Genomic DNA, 25,539 nt, shown 5'->3' with positions numbered 1-25,539 from the left:
TCAAGGCCTGAATTTTAGCTACAGTTTTTGCACATATTTCACATACATTCATATTATGTAAGAAAAAAAATTGTATCTAAGACAGAATTGTATAAGGAGCTCCTTTTAGGACATTTGGTATCTAAAGTTCTTTTTTGAAACGTTGCTAAATCTTATCACTGCCTCCTTCTCTCTATGTATTCATTCATTAGGCTCTTGTAGTGCGTAGCAAGCACTGCCAGAGTATTTACCAACCCCAATATGGCGGCCTCTGGGACGTCATCCGGCGATTCCAGACAGGAAGCGCCTCCACTCGCGCAAGTCTCGTTGCCGAATTCTCGTGCTTTCCTTACCCGGAAGCTCCACGTCAGTAAAGTCCGAGGAAGGAGTCTCTGTTGCCCCTGGATAGAGAGGACCGGCGGGAGATCGGGACGAGATGGTTGGTACCAATGTGGGCTGTGCAGGTTCTTCTTTCACAAGGCGGTGGAGGCACTGAAGTTTTGTCAGTGGATATTACGCAAGCTTAGGGCCCGGTGCATTGAATTTGTGGTTTGGGTGGGAAATGCAGCCTTTCCACGTAGTCTCTTCTCTGGCCCCGGGGAGACTGACGCGGCCCTCGCATTAGAAATGGAATAGCGGACACGCTGCTGGAGCTTGTTCGTGTAAAGAGAGCTGGGCGTTTAACTTCGGAAAGGAACGGTATAATTACTAGCTTGTGTATGCTGCTTTGTAGAGCAGTTGAGCAAAATTGATTTTTTGTTGTTGTATTAAAATGTTCTGGTTATGGGCCAGCGCATCATTTACTAAGCCATGGTTTGATGTTGGTGCAAATTATTTTATAGGATGAAGTTATGGCAAAGAGAACGGAATACAAATGTATTTTAGAAGTGTTGTCATGCCTCTTTTTATCTCACTTGTTGCTTGTCCGAGTTTAATGTCTATGGTGATTGTTCTCTTTCAATAGAAAGATTCTGGAACGAGGGGATATGGGATGAAGAGGGATAGATTGAGGAGTAATCTAGGAAACTATTTCCAGAAAGGGTGGTGGATGCATGAAATAGCCTCCCAGTGGAGGTAGTGGAGAATAGGACAGTATTTGAATTCAAGAAAGCATGAGATAAGCACAGGAGAGCTCTGAAGGAGTGGTAGGGATTGTAGAGGTGAGCAATTTTGTGGATGGGCAGATAGGCCAAATGGGGGGTAATTTTCAAAGTGTTACATGCATAAATACAGCAGTTTTATGCATGTAAACGTTTTTTGTTTTTTTTAAACAGGCCCCTGACTTTTTTTTTTTTTGCTATCATGTTTTTGTGGAATGATGTCATATGTGTGACCTATTCCAGTCCCACAAGAACAGCAGTGTGAACTAGTTATGATAACAGACACTGAATATTTTAAATGCCTTGTTTTTTTCTTTATACTGTTACTAAAATATGAATTCTGTTGACTGTTTAGTGCTAATACTTGCAAAATGTTTTCTACTGATTGTGATGATAAATGGAAATTGCTGCACCAGAGATTTAGTAAATTTGTTTGTTTTCATATCTTGCTGATATAGGTCACGTGCACTTTTGTAGTACTTGGGAAATTCTTGTGAAAAAGCATTAAGTAGCAGCTGGAGAAATTGAAGTTTAGTGCATACCTTAAACTGCTTTTTCCATCTTGAAAGAAGAAATGGCTGTACTGTAGACATTGTGACAGTCATAGAAATTAGTGAGGGCTGTCTTAAGTTTAAATCATTAGTATCCCATCTTTGCTGGAAAGGGGCCTGGAAATTTTTCTTCTGCTTTTTTGGGTTTTTATCTCAGTTGGCTCTGTCGCTATGAGTCTTCATTTACAGCTACCTGGGGCTTTTTCTACCTCATTTTATATCCCTTCCTAATTCACCTAGCTCAGTTGTCACGGCAACAGCCTTTTGCCAGGGTCCATGCAGCAGGGCTCCTTCTGCAACATTGCAATCAAGGATTTTAAATCTGGCCACTAGGTATCACTGTTGAGTGATGACTATGATTCTCCCTTCTCTGCTTCCCCCCCCCCCCCCCCCCCTTGAACTATGAATGCTGCATTCAGCAGCTTCCCCAGCTCTGTTTGACCAGGGGAGTAGAAGATCTGATGCAGGAACTGGTTTGTGGTGGTTATATCTATTGATTTCAAGGTTGCAAAACCATGCAACAAGGCAGTGACCAAGCTGGACGGATGCTAGGGTGTATAGGGAGAGGATAGCTAATATGACCTCACTTGGAAGCAATACCTTCGGAAGGATATAGATAGTGTAGAGGTGGTCCAGAGAAGGGCCACCAAAATGATGTAGGTTCTGCACCAGAAACCCTAAGAGATGCGACATAGGGACCTAAGGCTTTATGCACAAGAGGAGAAAGGGGGAGATATGACAGAGACATTCAAATACCTGAAAAGTATTAATAAAACGCACAAAATCTTTTGTCAATGAAAAAGAATGTCCTATAGCAAGGAGATCATTATATGAGGCTCAAGGAAATATTTTTTCAAAGAAAGCGTGGTAGTGTGTGGAATGCCCTCCCAGAGCAGGTGCTAGAGACTAAAATGGTGACAGTTCATTGTCTTTACTAATAGATCTTGGTGGTGTGCAGGGTACTGTGAACACACAATTTTAGCATAGCAAATGTTTAGTATATTTGCATGTTGTTAGCAACAACAATAATTTAGTGCAGTCATAATTCAAATATTAAATTTAGTGGTTGTCATTCTAAACTGACAAGCCTGAATTTTTTTCTCGTAATAGCAGGTTTTTTTTAAATTTTAAGATAATGATTTGAAAAATCTGATTTCTCTGTTCTGTCTTAAGCCTCTGCGACTTGACATCAAGCGAAAATTGACTGCTCGTTCTGACCGAGTGAAGAGCGTAGATTTGCATCCAACAGAACCATGGATGTTAGCTAGTCTTTACAATGGCAGCGTTTGTGTCTGGAATCATGAGACGCAGGTAAGGTATTTCAAAGGAGTAATAGGAAGTATGAAATATAGGACTGATATAGTTAAATACATTGAAGGTAGTCTTAAATTTTACTTCACTATAGAACTGCAGTTCAGACATCCATGTTCTTCTCCAAGTTTGTCCTTTGAAATCATACTAATAGAGTTGAAACTACCCAGAAATACCCCAAAAGCTACACCTGTAGATTTGGATATGTGATAACACATACACAAAGGGGTTAAATCAGGACAAGTTTAAAATTTGTAATCAGTTGTCAACCAAAAATAACCCAGTAATCTTGCATTCCCTGTATCATGACTGTGACAACTATACAGTGGTATGCAAACAAATCATATATACAATCAAGAAGTATAAAAAAAATTGTAGAGCCATAAAATGTGTAAATTTTATATGTATGTATGATTATTAAGGGATCCACCCTTGTTTTCAAGTGCCTTGGTTAAATCATTTTTGTACTGTTTTACTTTGTTTTTGTACATTATATTCCTTTTTTTTTTTTTTTTTTTTACTCAATTGTATGTATGTGTATGCATATCTATAGCTCGTATCTAATATTTATTTGTGGTATTTTTGTACTACTCTTGGTTTTTTTTTTTGTTCTGACTCCGGTTCTTTGGCTTCTTCTTTTCCACAGCTATATAGGGATCTTTGTTTTAAGTTTTATTTTATTTTTCTTGGGTATTTCAATGTTGTAACAAAAAAATCTGTGGAAAAATGATTTGCTTTGCTTTTTCTCCTGTATGTTCCGACAATCACATTCCACTGTTTTTTGTTTTACTACAACATTGACATTTGCAGGAAAAATAAAATAAAAACTGAAAATGAAGGTAACTACACTACACTATTCCTGCATCCCAAAGTTTTCAGGCTAAAACTCGACTACAGTTACTGCTTCTTTCTTCTTTTGCTGTACTTGATATTTTAATAACTAAATGGAACGTAATGGTATACAATTATTTATAGTAGTTAGCAACTTTTCACAAATGACGTCTTTAGAAGCAGATATGTGGAAAATATATATTGTGTGTCAACAGCATTTTCTTTAAAATTGCACAGAAATATATCTGCATTTACATTTACATTTAATAAAATGTAATATACCATCATTCATATCACATCACAAGGTTTTTACAGTCTAGAAACTTATCATCCAAAAAGGCAAAGTTTAAAGTAAAAAAAATCAAACATTTAATATCACATGAGTAAAAACATGTAAGATAGTAATTTTAACATCACATAAATGTAAATAAAACAAGAGTGGAATGGAGGTGTAGCTTAGTGGTTAGAGCAGCAAGCTGAGAACCAAGCAATCCAGTGTTATTTGTGATGTTGGGCAAGTCACTTCACTCTCCATTTTCTCAAGTACAAACTTAGGAGGTCATTTGCTATGCTGTGGTATTTTGTTGAGAAAAACACCGCAGGCCGTGTTCCTGTGATATTGTTCCCCTCTGTGATAAAATACCATGGTGGCTATCCCGCAGCATTCTTTCTTGCAAAAAAAATAAACTGTGAGAAAAAAATACCGCAGGGAATGGGAAAGAAATTGCGCGGTGGCAGCCCACTACACCCAGGGCCACCATCTTCTTAAAGGGCCCAGCGCACCCTCTAGACTCCAGGCCTGCCACTCATTTTCTAAAATTTTGCAAGCTGGCTTTTGCACCTGTCGTGATTTGCATGAAATTAAGCCTATGATTGAGTACTTTCCACAAATCCCTTCTCCAGGTCTATGCCATATAATACCTCTTAGCTCAACAACTAAAGAATTAATTTCCTATCCCTCTTGTCTATTTTTCAGATATCTTATTCATAACTGATTCATTTTAATCGCCTGTATATAACATGTCTATTACTACTGTTGCTGTTTTAATGTTATTGGTTATTAGTATTTATTCAATTTTCTCCAAGTTCATTTTCCTGTTCCATGTAAGACTCACATGTTAGTCACTCCAATGTTATATGTAAACCGAAATGATTAGCAACATTGTTGCTAGAATTTCGGTATATAAAAAAATGTTAAATAAATAAATATATGTATTTGAAAAAGCTCATTTAAGTATGCATGTTTTTTAGGGGAAAATATTGCACAATAAACATTTTTTACATGTTAAATGTTTATTGTGGCTTAGTAAACTTAAATTATAAGCCCTTTGGTGATAGGGAAATGCCAGTGTAACTAGTCTTGAGCTACCAATGAAAAGGCAAGAGCTAAATATCAGTAAATAAATAAAAAGAAAGTCCATCTCCTTGCCTGACCAAGGTCCCCTAACCAGTTCAATTTTCCTGGAAAAGACCCATGTCCCTTCAATTAAAGGACTTGATTGAAAATGGAAAACGGGGCTTGATACAAAAAAATAGTAGGTCGAGTAATTTCCAACCTAATATCTGAAGGTGAGGGAACCCTAAGTGACTCCTGTTGGGATGCTCAGAGGATGCTAACCTGCTTACAGGGGACCAGTAAAGTTGCTAGATATTGTGGAAAGCCCCTTGACAAGGCTTTATGTGCCAGGCAAAGGATTTTAAATTTAATCCTAACCCCCACTGTTAGCCAGTGTAGTTCCTTCGATAATAATGTGTTATAGTCATATTTAGATGATCCAAAGATCATCCTAGCTGCGGTGTTCTGCAAGAGCTTAAGCATCTATGTAAAGTCACAAACATGCCAACAAATAAAGAATTACAGTGATCTAATCGCAGCAAGCCTAATGCTTGTAATAGGGGACACTAAGTTGGATTTCTCCATAAAAGGTTTTAAGCAGTAAATAAACCCAGGGTGATGCAAAATGGTTTTCGTCATTGATGAAATTAGACTTGACATAATTAGATTACTGTCCAATTTTATTTACTCTATTTAATAGCATTTAAAAGCGACAAAATAAATAATAGAACAATATGCAGACCTAAATATTAACCATTTGAATCTCATATTACTTAATTCCTCATACAGTAACAATCTCCTTCAGAGGACTATCAATCTGATTCATTTTAGGAGTTTGTTTTGGAAGTAAATTTCTTACTTATCCACATGGTCTTTGAATTTTGCAATTTCCTAGCATGTAGACAGGTGAACTCAGGGCCAGTGGATTTATGCTCCCCTGCCAGCAGATGGAGCAAGCCGACGTCACAGTATACCGTATTTTTCGCTCCATAAGACGCACCTGACCATAAGACGCACCTAGGATTCAGAGGGGGAAAATAAAAAAAAAAAAATTGTGCTAAACCGGCTCTGCGTCTGGGAGTCTTATGGAGCAAATTAGGGGAGTGCATTTTTTTTTTTTTTCTCCCCATTTTGTTTTCGGGTCTGGGGAGGGCCATTTCGGTCCACTCCCCAGATCAGAAAACTTTTCTTTCTCTGGGAACCCCCCCCATCCCAACCCTTTAAATTAACAACCCCCACCCCCCTGACCCCCAAAGACCTGCCGACTAAATTTCCTGCAACCCCCCCCCCCCAAGACCTGCCGACTTAATTTCCTGCAACCCCCCACCCTCCTGACCCCCCCAAGACCTGCCAAACGTCCCTGGTGGTCCAGCGGGGGTCCAGGAGCGGTCCGGGAACGATCTCCTGGGCGTGGGCCATCGGCGCCATTTTGTTTACTGGCAGCCGACGGCCCTATGCCCTCACTATGTCACTGAGACCGACCGCTGCTATTGGTCGGTCTCAGTGACATAGTGAGGGCATAGGGCCGTCGGCTGCCAGTAAACAAAATGGCGCCGACGGCCCTATGCCCTCACTATGTCACTGAGACCGACCGCTGCTATTGGTCAGTCTCAGTGACATAGTGAGGGCATAGGGCCATCGGCTGCCAGTAAACAAAATGGCGCTGACGGCCCTATGCCCTCACTATGTCACTGAGACGGACCGCTGCTATTGGTCGGTCTCAGTGACATAGTGAGGGCAAAGGGCCATCGGCGCCATTTTGTTTACTGGCAGCTGACGGCCCACGACCAGGAGATCATTCCCGGACCGCTCCTGGACCCCCGCTGGACCACCAGGGACGTTTGGCAGGTCTTGGGGGGGTCAGGAGGGTGGGGGGGTTCAGTAAATTAAGTCGGCAGGTCTTGGGGGAGTCGGGGGGGGGGGGTTTGTTTGGTTTTTTTTTTATATTCGCTCCATAAGACGCACATACATTTTCCCCCCACCTTTGAGGGAAAAAAAGTGCGTCTTATGGAGCGAAAAATACGGTATATAGCCCTGGAATGACCCCAGCCTGCCAGTATTCTCCAGCAGATGTTGTACGTGCATCTCCCTATGGGGATTGCTTTGAGCTTTTTGAAATTCTAAATTGAGGAAAAAAGAGCCCTGCTCTCCTGTGCCTAAAGGTCCCTCCCCCAGTTGAAATTTCCATGCTCCCTCAGAGGTGTCCCTTGGTCCGGTAGCTGGGTTTCCTGGCGTGGACTTAGCTGCTAGCTCAGCTGAAAGGCAGCAGGTGCAGGAGGCCGAGTGCAGCAGTGACAGAAGATGCCCTATGCCCTCATAGCCGGAGACAATCTATATACTCATCTGGTAAGAGTTGAGCTCAGGTAAGGTTTAAAAAAAAAAAAGTTTTACCTGAATCGGAAACAGAGGGGTTTCAGGACTTCCCGCAGTCTCCATTCTTGTCGTGCCATGCCAATGTTCGTTCCTGCTCCCGTTGGGGTTGGCGAACTGGGCAGTCCTCAGTCGGTTAGGCCCCGCACTTAGGCTTTTTTCTTGCATGCCACTTGGCAGGTTGTGGCGGTCGTTTTCACATGCTCTTGTGCCTGTTCTGCTGCCCTCTATAGACTGTTGGTGTGCGCAGTGTGTCTGCTCTGCATACATGTTGTGCGCTTAGTTTCTGGGCGCGCTTTTTACACGCATAAACGTGCTTAACTTGGCGCACAGGTTGTACATGTGCCTTGCCGCGCTTTCTTCTAGTCTCTTATTTTTTGGGCGCATTTCATTTTTGAACACGAGTCATTCTGACACACTTTTACCACAGCAATGGCACTGGTAAGTAAGAAACCGAAGTGTCTTCCTATTTGTATTGCCTGTCATATTAGGGCTTATCACCTGACATGGCTTCTAACCTGTGTCAGTGCTGCTCATATGCTCAGGGAAAGTTGTCTTCCTCGAATTTTGCTAAGCCTGGCTCTTCCCATTATGAAGATGGGTTGGGCACTGATTGAGGGGACGCCAGATCTTGGTTCTCCCTTGACTGGTTCCTCCGCTGGTAAGGGCAATTCTGTGGGACCAGCTCCAGTTCCTTCTGGGCTTGCTGTTGTTTGGGAGCGAGTTGAAGAAAGTGGCCAGTAAGTGGGGCGAGTCTCCGGTGCCTTGGTTGCTGAAGGATAAGAAACAGTTACAGCGCTCCTTTGGCATGAGGGGTTGTTTCCGGGGTTCTAGGTGTTTTTGTCCGGGACGACCTTTCAGCAGACGCAGCCTTTCGGTAGGTCTCAGTCCTTTCGTCCCTGGCAGCACAAGAGAGGAGCAGGCTTGCCAATGAAAATTTGCTGACCCACCTTCCGGAACCGGAAATAGTGGGGCATCTCTCTCTCTTTTATCGGAGGTGGGTCGAGATCACATCGGACCAGTGGGTCCTGGAGGTGATACGCGAAGGGTATGCACTGGAATTTTGCAGTATTCCTAGGGACATGTTCATGGTGTCCCCTTGCCACTCCCTGCAGAAGAAGCAGGCAGTGGAATTCTCGCTTCAAAGGCTCATCAGACTGAGGGTTGCGGTTCCGGTTCCCACATCTCAAGAAAGTATGGGGTGATATTCCATATATTTTATTGTGCCCAAGAAGGAGGGCTCCTTTTGCCTATCTTGGATCTCAAGAGGGTCAATTTGAAGGTGACTCATTTTCGAATGGAAGCCTTATGCTCTGTAATAATGGCGGTGTAGTTTGGAGAATTTCTGACCTCCTTGGATCTGTCAGAGGCTTACTTTCATGTTCCCATCCGATTGGAACACCAATGCTTTCTATGCTTTGGGGCACCATTATCAGCTTCGGGCCCTGCCTTATGGTCTCTACACCGCTCCCAGAACATTTTCCAAGATTATGGTGGTGGTAGCGGCGGCCTTGCGAAACGTAGGAATCCTGGTGCACCCTTATTTGAAAAACAACTGGCTGATTCGAGCCAAGTCTCAGGAAGAGAGCCGCCTGGTGATTCACAAGGTGATCTCCTTATTGCAGGTGCTTGGTTGGGTGTTGAACCTGACCAGGAGCAATCTTCAACCATCCCGGTTGTCAGAGTGTCTGGGGGTCCGGTTCGACACAGGAAAGAGTTTTCCTACCGGAAGTTCGGATCTAGAGATTGATGTCTCAAGTGTGTCAGTTGATGAACAGCATACACCTGACTGTGTGGTCCTACCTACAGGTACTCGGTTTAATGGCAGCTACCCTGGAAGTGGTGCTGTGGGCAAGGGCATATATACGTCCTCTTCAGCACTCACTCGTTGGAACCCACAATCTCGGGATTATGTGGTTCGGCTTCACTTGCCGATGGAAATTTGTTCCCGCTTCCAGTAGTGGTTGAAGGAGGATCATCTGAGAAAGGGAGTTCTCTTGTCCTCTCCGGCCTGGTTGGTACTCATGACAGATGCGAGTCTCCACAGTTGGGGAGGCTCACTGTCTGGAGTTAATGGCCCAGGGGCACTGGAATGCTGAAGAGTCCTGCTGGAATATCAATCGCCTGGAAGCCCCAGTGGTACTGCTGGCATGCTTGCAGTTCAGCCAGGGGCTGCGGAATCAAGTGGTTCGCGTGATGTCTGACAACGCAACGACAGTGGCCTATGTTAATCACCAGGGAGGAACCAAGAACCAGCAAGTGTCACAGGAAATAGACCAGCTGATGGAATGGGCGGAAGGTCATCTGCAGATAATCTCAGCCTCTCACATTGCAGGAAAAGACAACAAGAGTGGACCTTCTCAGCAGGGAGAGTCTGGACCCAGGCGAGTGGGTGTTTATCAGTCGAGGCGTTTCAGCTGATTGTGGATCACTGGGGCCTTCCGTTCCTAGACCTGCTGGTGATTTCTCGAAATGTGAAGGTTCCTTGCTTCTACAGTCGCAGGAGAGATCCGTGGTCCCTGGGAATAGACACTCTTGTACAGGTCTGGCCAGAAGACAGATTGCCTTATGCCTTTCCCCCGTGGGCCTTGCTTGGCAGGATAATTCGCAAGATCGAAGGCCACAGGGGGCTAGTAATCCTGTTGGTGCCGGACTGGGCCAGGCGTTCGTGGTATGCGGATTTGCGATGACTCCTGGTGGAGGCCCTCCTTCGTCTTCTGCTGCACATGGATCTGCTTCAGCAGGGACCTGTTCTTCATGAGGATCCAGCTCGTTTCTGTATTACAGTTTGGCCCTTGAGAGGGCTCGCCTGTTAAAGCGTGTTTATTCCTCTGTGGTGATTACCACTTTACTTCGCGCTCACAAGTTCTCCACTTTCTTGTCTTATGTGTAGGTTTGGAGAGTTTTTTTGAGGCCTAGTGTGAGGAGCAGGGCGTTCTTCCTCGTTCAGTTAAGATCCCTCTCATTCTGGATTTTTTGCAAGATGGATTGATTAAAGGCCTGGTCCTTAATTCATTGAAGGTGCAGGTTGCGGCTCTTGCTTGGTGAATGATGTTTCCTTGTTGTCTCATCCTGATGTGGCCCATTTTTTTGAAGGGAGTGAAGCACCTTAGGCCTCCCTTGAGGCTAGCGGTTCCATTGTGGAGCCTTAATTTGATGCTGGGCTTTTTGGCGGGCCCTACATTCCGATTACTGTGTAGCCTTTCCTTATGGTTGTTGACTTTGAAGACTGTGTTCCTTGTGGCTATATGTTCTGTGTTTTGGATTTCTGAGCTGCAGGCATTGTCTTGCCGGGAGCTGTTCCTTTGGGTGACTTTGGGGGTGTTATAGCTTCGTACTGTTCCATCCTTCTTGTCCAAGGTAGTCTCGGACTTTCATTTGAATTAGTCCATTTCCTTGCCATCCCTGGATAAGGTGAGGGATGCGGAGGAGTTTCACCTTTTGCGCTCCTTGGATGTTAAGCATCTTGTCGTGTGGTATCTGGAGATCTCAGAGTCTTTTCGAAAGACGGATTGCCTGTTTTGTTCTCCATGGTGGGAGTAAGCAGAGCACTCTGGCTACCATGGCTTGTTGGATTAAGGAGGTGGTCACAGCTGAGTATGTGGATGCTGGAAAGCAGTTGCCTACTCAGGTTAGAGCTCATTCCACTAGTGCTTAGGCAGTGTCATGGGCAGAGGTTAGTCTGTGTCTTCTGTTGATATATCTGCTGAGCTGCAATGTGGTCCTCCTTACACACTTTTTCCAGGTTTTATAGTTTTGGATGTGCAGGCCTGAGAGGATGCAGCCTTTGAATGTGCGGTGTTGATTGGACTGCAGGCAGCCTCCAAGCTGTTGGGGAGCAGCTTTGGTATAATTTTGTTTTCCTTAGTGAGGACAGATGGACTCAGCTTCCCACTGTCAGCTGCCTCATGAGTATGTCAATCCTCCTGCAGGGCTCTGGGTCCCAAGGGATTACTGGTAAGTGTTCATCCAGTTCCTAGCTTGGATGAACACTTACCTTATGCGAGTTCAGTGTATATGGTTGGTTGAGTACAGTTCTGGTTACCTGTTTTTAATCAAGTTTTTTTGCTAGTCTGTCCACAGTTGCTTTTGAAGGGCAGGGTTCACTGCAGGGTGATGTCAACTTGCTCCATCTCCATCTGCTGGCAGGGGAGCCTAAGCCTGAGTCCATCTGCCTACACTAAGGAAAACAAAATTATCTGGTAAGTAATTTCGCCATTTGATTTTCAACTTCATGGCACCTAATCAATCCGAGTTTTGGTTTAGATATTTGATTACATCTGATTCTCTTCAAAAGGATTAGAATTAAAATAAGCATATAAATAACAATTGTAGCCCAGGACCTGGATCAAGGTGGCTAATGGTGCCAGGTATAGACTAAATAACACTGGGGATAAAATCCAGTCTTGCAGAACACCACATTATACTTCTTTCCTGAACATACCCAGATCAGTCCAGAAAAGTGGGTTGTGTATCCCTACCAGCAGGTGGAGTCAGAGAGCAAAACTTTGGGCACTACTATATATATGCACAAGAGTGCCACCTGCAGTCCCTCAGTATTTCTCTGAGTCCAGCAGCTGATAGAGATGCACACCTGCAGTCTTAGTTTTTGCTTTGAATTTTTTAGTTTAGAGTTTAGTTTTTTTCTGTCGTGTTCTTTGCTTCCTGAGGTGTTAGGCACCTTCGTGGGCCATCCCTCAGTGGAAGCCAGGCGCCCGGGGGATTGGATATCCCTGGCAGGTGGTCGCCCGCATCGGTCAGCGTGTGAAGACCAGGGGCTCCTGGTTTATCACCCTTGTAACTGCTGCAGCTGCTCCCTCAACCCCTGCAGAAGCTTCTGACTCCGTAAAGTTATAAAAAAAAAAAAAAAAAAAAGTCTAGCAACACTGTGGTGCTGAGGTAAGGAGTCTGTGCAGGGGGGTTGCGCGTATAGCAGGGCCGTGTCTTTCTTTTTCGCCTCAGGCCGTAGTGTTTCCCGTGGTGCGGCTGCGCGCGGTCTGCAGGCCCGATTTTATTTTTTTTTCTCTGGCTTCCTTACCCGGCCTTTCCCGCGGCGCGGCTGCACGCGGTTTTGCTCAGGCCCTATTTTTTTTCTTCTCCCCGCGTTCCGCATGGCTGCACACTTGGGAGGGATGGGACCGCACGCCAAATCGCCGGCCTGCCACACCTGTGGCGCACGCAGCCAGGCCCTGGATTCAGCCTCCTTGTGTTCGGCCTGCTCCCTGGGGTTAAAAGGCCCTTCGGATCTTGATGTCCTCTCCTGCGGGGAGGGTCAGAGTGAGTTGCACCTTGGATGCAGGGAGGAGGATTCCCCTCCCGTTTTATCCCCGGGGGACCTGACGATTCGGCACCCATGGATGTCCCGGAGGGGAAAGAGACCCAGAGGGGTTCTCCCCTGAATTTATTCTCTTCATGCATCGAGCCTTCCTAGCGAGGAAGCACTCGACTTGAGGCCTGGACATCCGGATGAAGTCACGACAACCCCTGTTAAGAGAGGTCGGGGTGATGAGCCTCAACAGCGTCCCGGGGAGCAGACTCGCCCATTGGAGGATGGCCCCCGGGGGCCACAGGACCCACTTTTGGGATCAGCATCGGGCCTGGACTCAGGGCCGGTCACGGGGACGGATCCGGATCCATCGCCTGAACAGGGAGATGATACTGATGACATGGACGATCCCAATACCCCGCCTGCAGAGGGGGACGACCCTAGTGTGGTACGTCTCTTTAAACGAGATGAGCTGCGGCCCCTTATTCCCCAGGTCCTGGAGGTCCTTGGGCTTAAAGTTGCCCAGGAGGAATCGGATAATGAAGGTGTTAATCCGGTCCTCGATGGCATACGGGGCCCTTATGTATTACAGTACAGTACTTATATCCCATAAGTCACAGCAACCAGCCATTCTAAGTGGGTTACAATAAATATTTCATTATTCACTGATGAAGAATAGTACACAAAACCTAGGCAAAGGCCAGCTGGAAAAAATGGGATCTAAGCTTCTTTAGAAAGAGCTTGTAGGCAGAAATCTCATGAAGCTCCAGTGGTAAGATATGTCATTGTGTCGAACCCGCCGCTGAAAAAGCTTGCTTGTGTGTTGCCTCTCAATGAGCATCCCTAAATGAAGGTACTACCAAAAAATGTTTGCCTTAAGAGTACGATGGTTACCCTGCAAAGCATCTTTTAAATACTGTGGGCCATCCCTTTTAATAGCCATAAAAATCAGACAAAAGCTTGAAAGTGATCCTGAAGTTATAGGCAACCAATGTAGCTTTCAGATGGATAATTGCCACATCAGCTACTGTTGTACCTCTCCTATATTTTATTAAAAAATAGATATTCTGGGGGTTATGCCTGTTTGATATAAGGTATTCTTATCTATCAGTCATGTTTCTGTAAGATATAACATATCAGAATTGGTAATTAAAATCCATGCATTAGAGCATATTTTGAGATCATGGATCACACATTTAACAATCCACACTATTCCCTGCATATTAGTGTCATCTAATATATTGGACACATGGTAACTGACACAAAAGGGGTTGAATTAGCACATGTTTGAAGCTTTTGAGCGGTAACAGGTTGAGTATTGATGCTACTGCTCACAAGTTTAAGACTTGTGCTCTTTTAACTCTTTTTATGTCCATTTAAGATTACAAAATAGATTATCTTTGAGAGTCAGAAATATCTAAAATATCAATTAGGCTGCAGTCCAGCAATGTACAGAACTGTTATACTTTCAAGCCGTGAAATGCTTACTATCAGAACAATGTTTAAGGACTGTGAACCGTCCCACCATAGTGTTATTTCGACTGGTAATGGGAGTTCAAAGAATTACATCAAGGCAATCTTACAACTCTGGTTATGTGGATCGCATTTGCCATCAGTGAAACATTGCCAAATAAGCTGCATAAAGTGATCTTCAAGATTAGTAGGAGAGACCTTGTCCAGAATTTTCTTGATGATATAACTTGTTTTTTGTTTATAGACACTCGTGAAGACCTTTGAAGTCTGTGACTTGCCAGTCAGAGCTGCTAAGTTTGTGGCAAGAAAAAACTGGGTAGTAACTGGAGCTGTAAGTAGTCGAAAAAACTGCTTCTCAGTCAGAACTGTCCATTCTTCTGTGGTTCTTTCTCTGAATTTGTCTAAAGAGTTGCCTGTCTTTCCTACCCTTTGATTTTCTTACCCTCTTTGTTTCAGTTGTCAGAGACCTGTAGACTTTTCTTTGTGTGTGATCAATAGTTTGGCTAATCAAGAAAGTCTCATGCCATGGATCTGTTTATTTGTTGTCCAACTATTTAATATTGTGGTGTCTGTGGCCTTTCTCTAATGTTTTATGTACTATAGAATAATATGCATTATAATTTCCTTCTGAATTTTAGTGATTATAATGTGACTTTTCTGTGAATTTAGGGTGCATCTTTGTCCAAATCTCTTCCCATTCAGCTTCTACACCTCCTTAAAACATAAGTAAAATGAGACTCTGTGTAGTTTTAGTAAAGCCATGTGCTAGTGGGGGGTTTTTTTTGTTTAGTTTTTTTAATAGTATTTGCAGTTTTTAAAGCTCTTTTGCTGCCTAATTCTATAGCCAAAGAGTTTGTATTTAAGTCCTTAAGGAGTGTAATGTTTTGGTCAGGGCACATTCTACAGTGTTAAATGGAGAATTTCATTCATGGCATACATGGTTCATTTGAAATGTACATTTTGTCATTTAAATACAGTTGATTCTTCTTGTTTTGCAGCCTGGAAGTTTCCTCTTGCTTCTTTTGGCTGTTAGCTCAGTCAGAACTAGTGCTGGGATTTAGCACCATGACCCTTGATTCACAACTATGTGGGGATTTGTTCCCTATTTTTTATCACCACTGATTGCAGTCACTCTGATTTGTGGCCATGCACCTGGGGCTCCTTGTGGAACTCTGCAATCATGGGCTCTAAGTCTGGCCACTAGGTGTCACCATTGTCTGATGGCTGACCTAGAAAAGATACAAAGAAGGACCACAAAAATGATCAAGGGGATGGAATGACTCCCTTATGAACAAAAGCTAAAAAGGTTATGGAAGAGGCGGCTGAAAGGGGACATGTTAAAGGGTTATAAATAAATGAATGGTGTAGAACAGGTAACTAGGAAATGGTTATTTATTCTTCTGGATTGTGCAAGAATTAGGGAACAATCCATGAAACTAATAAGTAACAAATTCAGAAGAAATTGGAGAGAGTATTTTTTTTTCATTTGACACACAATTGACATTTTTCAGGCAGAATTTGAGCCTCGGTTTGCCTCAGCCTTTGAGTGGTACTGCTGCTTTTCTCTGTCTTCTCCATTCATGCCACTATTCTGGGACAGGGAAATATCTGCTGTACCTGAATGCAATTCGCTTTAAGCTCCGAATGAAAAGGCGTGAGCTAAATCTAAGTAAATAAATTTAAGCTATGGAATTTGTTGCCAGAGGATGTGGACAAGCCAAATAGCATAGCTGAGTTTAAAAAGGATTTGGACAAGGTCCTGGAATGAAAGTCTATAAATAGTTATCAGTCACCCTGGGAACAGATAAAAAGAAATGAATCTGTTTGGGATCTGCAGGGTACTTCCTAGAGATCCAAATTGTTCACACACTCTGAGATGGGTTTAATGAACCCTTGATCTGACCTAGCGTGGCACCACTTATGTACTCCTGTGCCCCACCTCCCCACTAGGATCTTTGAGCACTGCCTTCGCAGCATCCCCAGCCTGCCAGGGAGAGTAGAAGATCTGACCTAGGAACTGAGCCCAGGTCCTCTGTCTGGCAATATAAAATACTGCCATTGGGTTGGCCTGGATTCCACTTCTATGTTCATCTTTTGATCCTTGGAATATACATAAATCTGAAGTTTCATGCATCTAGCATATATTCAAAATGTGTTCTTTTTGCTCTGCTACTTTAACATTTATTTCAGTTTTATCTTGCAATTTCTCAAGAGTAGAGCACAGATTATTGTTAGGGGTTTTTGTTTTTTTTTTTAATTGCATGTAATAAAAATAAAACATTGGGCTCAGTGGGAAGTTGAAAACGTGTATTAAAAATATGTATAACCCTGACTCACGTGACCTTCAGAAACTTTTTGGGGCTAACACAATACTGGTGGTCTCTGATACCATCTTTTTAAAATTTTTTTTGTTCTCTATAGGGGGGAAGAGTAAAATTTCTAGCAGGCCGATTTCAGTAAGAATTTCAGAAGAATGGGTGCTCCATATTGAGCGCCTGCTATCCAAAAGTGCGCCCAGCCGCCTCTCCTGGGCGTGCGATCCTGTATTTACATGAGGGGTCGTGTTAAAAGGAGGTGCTAGGGACGATTACACACACCTCCTAGGCCTAGTAGAGGTGGCTCTGTCAGCGGGTTCAGGGAACAGACACACAATTTCATGAGCGTTGGTTTTCCGAACCTGCTGATAGCCTTTGGTTAGGAAAACAGATGCTGTTAAAATTGAGCATCTGTTCTCCTAACTGGACCGGCCAGCACATTTTTAAAAAAATTATTTATTTGATATTTTTGGTTCCTTCAATTTAATATCGCTAGGAAAGTCAGAGGAACCAAAAGTTGGAGGATGTACAGAAAAAGCAGTATTTTCTGGTTTTCTGTACACTTTTTTAGGCTGCTCATAAATGAACGCCTGCCCTTGGGCAGGCGTTCATTTCTGAGTGTAAAATGTGCGAATTGGCCGCACATTTTACTTTCGATATCCCAAGTGTGACTAATAGCCTCATCAACATGCATTTGCATGTGCTGAGCGCTATTAGTTTCCAGGGTGTTTGGCCACGCGTTTTCGACACACTAAACTCCTTACAGTATAAGGGGTAATAGATGTGCATCGAAAACACGTGGCTAACCACTTGTTAGTGCGCTCGGCTGAGTGCACTTTACAGAATCGGCTCGCTTGCCTTTAGTGTTACCTGATTTCTTTTGCATGCCAGTACACAAGCTAGACACTGTGAGGATGTTCAACATAAAACAAGACTGAAGAAATAGTTCATATATTAAAATATGGCACTTGATACAGCTCTCTCTCAGATAAAATCCATAAAAGAACTTCAAATAGTAAATCTGTGGTCGCTTGTTCTAACTCTGAGTCCCTTTTTTGTTCTTGGATAGAATGTGAAGCCTCCCTGGGTCACCTGTAAACATGACGTCCTCCTCTCCCAATTTGGATTTCCCTTCACAATACCTGGGACACACTGCTTAATTTTCCATTCTTCACCTCCCTCCTCTCCTTTCTCATGTAAAGGACCTCCTTAGCTGTTCGTGAGCAGCCAGAATGGTAGCTCAGATTATTCTCTCTTTTTCAGCTGGATATCTGCTCCTTTTCCAGTTGCCAGATTGGTGAGGGAGATCCCTTGGGCTAAAGGACATCAAGATGACCAAGAAAATGTCTTTTCTTTGCTTATTTCTGTTTGGAAAAGAAGGCCGAGGGGAAAAAACTTCCTCCCGAAAAAAAATCACACAAAACAAATAAAAAAAAAACAAAAAAAAATCACTTAGGATGCATTACCAGCTACTGGTATTGAGCCGGAAATTTATCTCTTTACCTTCTATGACTCCTCAGCTAAGGATTTGGGTTATTATAAGCTGCATAGAACTGAAAGGAACAGCTCCTACTGTCTCAAAATCCAAGCTAAAAGTCCACAGAGATGCTAGGGATCACTGGTTTATACACCAGCAGGAGTAAACCATTCCAGCAGCCTGTAGTGGGATGCTGTAGCAAAGGTGGTACAGTCCTCTATAACAGAGAGGCATGGGGGAGGTGGCAGGGAGGGTCCCAGCACCAGCTTCTGCAAGCCAATCATTTAAAAAAATAAAAGCTGCCTCTCTGAGCCTGGCTCCCTAGAGGTTATGAGAATGAGAAAGCTGCTTCGCAGGAGGGACTGCCAGAGCATTATGCCGTCCTCTTAGAGGGAGGGAAGGACATGATGGGGCAGGGGTTTGTGGGTGTCTGAAATGATCTCAGTTCTTGCCCAGCACACTGTGGAGAAACTCCTGGGACTGTACAGATGTGTCGGGCAGCTCCAGTGGCTGCCATCCGCCTCAGACCAGGGTGTCAGCCTTAAGGTGGTTTGAATCCCTAGAGTGCCCTGACTGAGAGTCTCATCTGAGACTCCTTGCTAAGAGGTGAGGGTGGGAGCCAGAGTGTCTCAGAGAGCAAGAGGTGAAGAAGGAAAACGTAAACCCTCTGTGTCTGGTGGCTACTCTGAACGTCAGCAGAGCTTGGTAGTCTTAAAAGGAATCAGTCCCCAGAGCAGCTCAGTCTCATCCGAGTCTCCATGCTGAGAGAAGCAAGCCGGTGGGAATCAGAGTGCCTTGCCTTCCAGAATTAGGACGTGGAGAAGAGAAGCTTAAGGCATACCTGCATGCCAATCCTTTTATTTTTTTTTTATTTCTGGCTATTTCATCCAAGTACTGAGCAAAATAAATAAACATGCTTCTTTGTTTGCTTCCTCCCCGCTTAGTCTGTCCCAGGGAGAGAGGGGCAACTCGAGAGATTGAGGGTGTGTGTGTGTGTGTTCTGTTTTCTCTTTGTGTATGGTGGAATGCTGTGTGTTTCTTTGGGCCTATCTAGGTGTGAGATCTGTGTGATGTGATCTGTTTATCTCTCTCTCTCTCTCTGTGTCTAAGTGTGGGGTTTGTGTCTGATTTTGATTGCCTGATTGTGGTGTGGTGTGCCTGTCTCAGAGTGTGGTGATGTGCATCTGCCTTTCTATCTCTGGAATTGAGGTGTGTGGGTTTCTGTCTGTCTCTCTGACTGTGTGTAGTGTGCTCTGTGGTGGGTTGGTCTATTATATGTTTCTCTTTGTACCTGTCTGGGTGTGTGTCTACCTCTTTTTGGGGCATCTGGGGGTGGGGTGTCTCTCTTATGTCCTGGTTTGGTGTTTGTGCCTGTCTCTCTGCCTCTGGGTGTGGGGTGTCTTTGTTTCTTTGCCTTTGTCTAGGTGTGATATGTCTGTCTCACTCTTTGTTTGACTTTAACTCTGTGTGCCTTTGTGTCTGTCTCTCTAATGGGGCGCCATTGGACGCGTGTTTTCCCTTACCCCTTATTAAGTCGGAGGTCCCGAAGGGTAAGAAAAAAATTTTTTAAATGGGCTGGCGGCTGTCTGGTCGAAAACCGGACGCTCAATTTTGCCGGTGTCCGGTTTCCGAGCCCGTGGCTGTCAGTGGGCTCGAGAACAGATGCCGGCAAAATTGAGCGTTGGCTGTCAAACCCGCTGACAGCCACTGCTCCGGGCCAAAAGGAGGTGCTAGGGACGCGCTAGTGTCCCTAGCACCTCCTTTTGCCCGTTTCTACCGCCAGGGCCTCATTTAAATATTGAATCGCGCGCACAGGAGAGTGGTCTGTGGGCGCGCCGGGAGAGCGGGCGTTCGTCCGCTCTCCCGCAAACTTTACTGAATCGGCCCATAAGTATGCTGAATGCTTGTTTAAATGTGTGTGTATCAGTTTCCTTCTTTCAGCAACTTGAAAAGAATCCAAACTGGGCCTTTGAGCCGCTGGCTGGCAGAGTGGTTGCTTGCTATTTGACAAACGATTCAATAGTTGATTGGTTAGTAAGAGATTTTAAAAGCAAGCCAGGACTGCAGGATACTGTTTTTTTGTGTGTGTGTATGTGTGTGATATATATAATATAAACTGTTAGTATATCAAAGGAACACTAATGCAATAATATGTCAAAAATACAAATTTATTTAAACATTTATTAACATTGATAAAACTTATACACCTATTAAATCAAGCATTTCTACTTCAAATTAGCATGTAAATACTAAGCGCAAAGGCACGCGCTGGGGTTCCCTGCTGTGTAACTTTACTTCTGCTATGGGAGGACCTGTAAGTAATAAAGATAAATAGATCGGTGGGGGTTCTAAGGGTCGGGGCTAACAGGAGAGAAGGGAAGTTTTTAAACTGGGGGGGTTTGGAAGTTTTATCCCTTACAGGAACAAACTGGGAAAACTGGTAATGGTGTCGGCGCATGTGTCTATTAAAATCTCCCCCACTTACACGGTGCGAGTGGCGTGTGCGCGGCCAGGCTCTTTTATAACGTGTGCACGCACACATGCACATATTATAAAATGGCAACGTCCCTGGTGCGGGCCGACGAACAAGCCTGCACATGCGCCCGCACTCCTGTTTAAAAGTTACCATCCCTGTGTTCCCTAATTCTAATAGAATTCATTGGCATACAAATTCTTAGAAGTCGTGTGCCTCAGCGATAAAATGTGCCATTTATTATTGTTTATGTGCTGAATTCAAATATAACAATTAAACCACCTGATTGGGTACTGTTTCCATGATATCTAAGTTTTTACATTTATGTCTATTGCATAGATGGTAGAGGTTTAATCATAAATTGTAAAGTTAGGTCTTTTCATGTATCTATGGCTGCATAATATTTCACCTGTCCTGTTTATGTAACTCTTTAAAAATTACATCAGCAAAAGGATAATAGAAATACAATTTACAATGAAACATAAGGCCAAAAGATAGGATTTCTGACCATATACTTGTTTGGGTGGATATTGAAGGTCTTTGTCCGATTGATGTGACCTTATGGCGCTTTCCTAAATATTTATACAATGATCTAACCTTCAGGGAATATATATTACAAAAAAAAAGGTAGGACGATTATTGCATTAATAATCAAGACATTTAACTTCCCCAATATTATATTGGGAAACTGTGAAAGTAGTTTTGCGAGGAGACATTATCTTCTATACTATTGTTAAACGTAAAACTGCAACAGTTGCCATATTAGAGTTAGAACAGCTACTATTATAAGGATAAACCGCAATATGTGCGGTACCCAACTAAAGAAACAAAGGGCAAGTTTTTTGGGATACAAGTGGCTCTCAATGAATTGTTTCACCAAAAAGCAAAAAAAGGCTTAGCATATTATAGATGCAGGTACTTTCAGCATGGAAATAAGGTGGGAAGATCTTTGGCAATTGGACAAGTAATAAGTATATAACAAGAATCAGGAGTGACATGGGACAGCTAGTTAATTCAGGAAAGGAAATTAGTGCTGTGTTTAGAGCGCATTATTAGAATTTATACACAAAAGAACTGGGTGCTCTGCAGGATACTGCAAATTACTTGGCCTCAGCCAAATTGGCCCCAAATAACAGAACAGTTGGAAGCTTTAAATCAGCCTATACAGCTACAAGAAATATTGCAGGAAGTCAAGCAAGTTAAGTTGTTAAAGTCACCAGGACTTGATGATTTTTCAGCTGAGTTTTACAAACTGTTAATTCATAAGGTGGGAGTACCCTTGTGGGAAATGTTCGACTCCTTAAGTGAGTTAGAGCAATTCCTATTATCACTTAATCATATTCGTGTTAGTGTATTAGTAAAGCCGGGGAGGGATCCGGTTTTTCCAGCTTTTTATAGACCGATCTCTTTGCTGGATTTTGATATAAAATTGCTGGCAAGGATTAAGGCAAATAGGTTGGCCAGGGTACTACCCACCCTTCTTGGGGAAGAGCAAGTGGGTTTTGTGCAAGGCCTTTACGCTGTTATGAATGTTTGTGCGATTCTTGCTTCTCTGAAAAACTAAGTGGAAACAAATACCATCCATATTGTTAAACTTGGATGCAGAAAAAGCATTTGACAGGCTGGATTGGGACTTTGTTTCAGTTGTTGGCAGCTTTTGGGATGGGGGGAGGTATTTTGTTCAAGTGGTGCGCCTTATACAATGACCCTAGTGCACATATGGTAGTGAATGGTTATAAATCAGCAGATTTCCAGGTGAATAGCGGCATGAGACAGGGATGCCCGTTATCGCCTCTGTTTATTCTGTCCCTGGAACCTCTTATTCAGAAAATTTGGGATACCACTTTAATTAAGGGGGTGCCATCTAAGTTTAAGTTGGCCGTATTCGCGGATGATATTTTGCTCCATAATAGTAAATCCGCAGGCATCCCTCCAAGAATTGTTGTGAGAATGTTCACTATATGGCAGGTGGTTAGCGGGCTTGAAATTGAATATGGAGAAGTGTGAAGCACTGCCCATGGAGGATCAGGTGTGGCAGAATTGGAAGGGGAGTTTCCCAGTAGGCTGGGTCTGGGAATCTTTTCTGTATTTAGGTATCATATTACATAAAGACCCAGAACAGTCATTTCGGGGAAAAAATTTCACAAACTATTTAGACAGAAATGATGCTGCAAAGTTGGAAATATTTTGCCCTGTCATTGGCAGGACGGATACATCTTTTTCAATGATAACATTGCCCAAATGGTTGTATATGTTCCAGACTGTTCCTTGGTACCTGGCTGGACAAGATTTGTGTTTGCTGGAAGGTCCAAACTGGAAATATTTGTGGAAAAATGCAAAGCCATGGGTTGCGTTGGCTAAATGAATGCGTATATGGGAATGCAGGGGTTTGGGTTTAGCAGACCTAAAGCTATATAATGTTCCTTGTAACTTGCGACATGTAGCAGATTGGCTATTGGGTACGCATTTTTATACCCCAGTACAATTAGAGAGTAGTCTATTTTGCTCTGGCAGGGCTGGGATATATTTTACATTCAGATGTCTCTACACTGTTGACCCAACGTAAGACTCCTTTAGTAATTCCCTTGCTATTATCATGGAGGTACTTTTGTCACTTCTTATAATTGGAGCGGTCTATTTCTCAATTTTTGCCTATGATTGGAAATGGGGCATTCCTGCCAGGGATGCTTCATTGGGTTTTGCTATCTGGGCTTCTTAGGGGCTGAAGCTAATTGCACAATTTTTGACAGAGGAAGGAATTTTAAAATCCTACCAAGAGATGGTAATAGAATATGATATAAATAATAAACAGTTTGTCTCCTACTTGAACAAGACATATTCAACCTCTTGGAGTGCAGGACTGGGATAGCGAGAGTAGATTGCTTCTCTCAGAGATATTTGATGTGAAAGACCCCTCCCGGCATTCGATATCCTATTTTTATCGCACATTAAGCAACCTGAAGCCGGATATACCTTTTGGGAAAATTTTGGGGAACTGGAAATCAGAATTGGATTTAGAATTTATAGACGTACAATATGAAAAATGTTTTAGGTGAATAAAATCTCTTGCCAGTAATATGACAATCCGTGAAGCACAGTATACATTTTTGATGAGATATTACTATCTGCAGCAGTTGGCATAACACATGAAAATTGCTATGTCAGAAATACGTGTTAAATGTTAAAACATCGCCTGGAACTTTAGGACACTAATTTTGGGCTTGTTCTAAGATAAAGGCCTTTTGGTCGCTTCTCATACAATATGTGCATCAAGTTATTGGACTGGTGTTACCACTACAGGTAAAGGCTGCAATTTAAGTGCAGTAGCAATAAGTCATAAACGTGAGAACCTGGATCCATTGAGTGTTGGTATTAGCAAAAAAAGTTTTTTTGCAATGTTGGTTGGGGAAGACTCACCCAAGAATGACTCTGTTGTGGAATCACATGCATCTTATGTGTATTAATGAGAAATATATGGAAAAGATGGTTTTAACGAAATAAAGGAGAACCTTTCTGCAGACGTGGGATCTTTACTTGCAATTTCTGACTCATAAGGCTAGAAGTCTTGTTCTTAACGATTGTGATAATGGTTGTGTGGGTTAAGAGCTGAATGTATTTCTAATGGTCATCTTTCTTTTGGGAGTATGTTACAGTGGTTGCAAGGGGTGGAGGGAGGCTCATTCTGTGGAATTTTATAAATATGTTTAAAAATACGGGCATTGGGAAGTGTAAACCAGTGAACCTGTTTGTTTTTTCTGTACTGACTGCACAGTATTGTATATGACAGCTGTTTAATAAAAAAGAATTGAAACATAAAAAATGTGTGCATACTGAAACATATACGCGCACATTCGGAGCAGAGAGATGCAGTATTTTATAAACTGCAGTGCCAGCCACACAATTTACACAATACAGGCATAACTTTTCTTGCACCCACTTCTGCATGTCTGTGCTCATGCACACTGTTGGAAATTACCTTCTGTGGGTGTGCATTTTCAAAAGCATATACGTGCAAAAAATGCCATTTTACAAGCATAAATAGGCCTTTTGAAAATTATCCCTAAGGTTGTACGCATAAAAGTTCATGTGGAAGCAGTCTCACATGTACTTTTAACGTACATTAAAGAGATGTTACTGGGGACGGAGTTAGGGCAGGGAAACTGTGTACTTGTGTGAATATTATAATCTGTTCCCATGCGTGTGTAAATGTGTATATGTAGAGCATGCAAGGGTAGACACCTGCTAATTTTCTAAATGGACTTATGCTCATAAGTCTGCTTTGAATATTGTGGTATACAGACTTCAGCCCTAAATGCCATGCTATAAAATTGGGCCTGATATGTGTATCCTTCACCATCATCCTATAATTTAAAAAATGTGATTTGAGTCCAAAATTAGGTTGAAAAATAGGGTGATCTTGTCAGGTTCCCAGCTTGTAATTTTTTTCATTTCTGCAGTTAGCTACTATTCCATTCTGAATAGATCACCGGACATGCACACCCCAACTCAATAAGTATGAATTATGCATTGCCCATACCTTTGCAGTGGCCCCAAGAAGAATGGATGTATGAGCACCATCAAACTTGCTAAGAACTAGGCAGACCAAAGAAGTTTCCTGTCTTTCTCTGGCTTACAATTATATGTTTTATTTCTTGAGAAAACTGAGATGAGAGCCCACTTTAATTTATCAACATTTAGCAGATTTTGAAGCCTCACTCCTACCCTGCTCCAGTGCTTGCTGATGTTCCTGCTTTTTTTACCACCCCCACTACAACAGATACATCTTTATTAATGTACTAGCTGTACCCGGCCACGCGTTGCTGTGGCTCAGTCTGGTTAAATGGAAAAGAAAGAAAAGAGAGAGCGCACGTTTCTAATATGTTTAAGCGAGCTGTTCTCTGTTCAGCTCTTTGCACTTTGGCTGCTGCAGGCTGCAGCTTCTTGTGATCTCTTCGCAGCCGCTTTCTACTGCATTTGCTCTGCTCTGGCTGTCTCAATTCCCTCCCCCCCCCCCCCCCCCCCCCTTCCCCGGCAGTGGACGGACTGGCTCGGCGACT

The 25,539-nt window shown here is 43.1% G+C and overlaps 1 protein-coding gene across 1 annotated transcript in view; it reads left to right on the top strand.

Moving 5' to 3' along the window:
• Positions 1-281: 281 nt before the first annotated feature.
• Positions 282-25,539, top strand: part of COPB2 (coatomer protein complex subunit beta 2) — a 125,782-nt gene continuing 100,524 nt past the window's right edge. Inside the window, exons 1-3 of the mRNA XM_029616068.1 lie at positions 282-418; positions 2,804-2,941; positions 14,462-14,548. Of these exons, the coding sequence (XP_029471928.1) occupies positions 416-418; positions 2,804-2,941; positions 14,462-14,548 (228 nt within the window). The 5' untranslated portion in view covers positions 282-415. The remainder of the gene's footprint in view (positions 419-2,803; positions 2,942-14,461; positions 14,549-25,539) is intronic.

The sequence above is a fragment of the Rhinatrema bivittatum genome, chromosome 9, assembly GCF_901001135.1.
Source record: "Rhinatrema bivittatum chromosome 9, aRhiBiv1.1, whole genome shotgun sequence".
In the NCBI taxonomy this organism is placed as follows: Eukaryota; Metazoa; Chordata; class Amphibia; order Gymnophiona; family Rhinatrematidae; genus Rhinatrema; species Rhinatrema bivittatum.
This window is presented reverse-complemented; position numbering and strand designations above follow the sequence as displayed.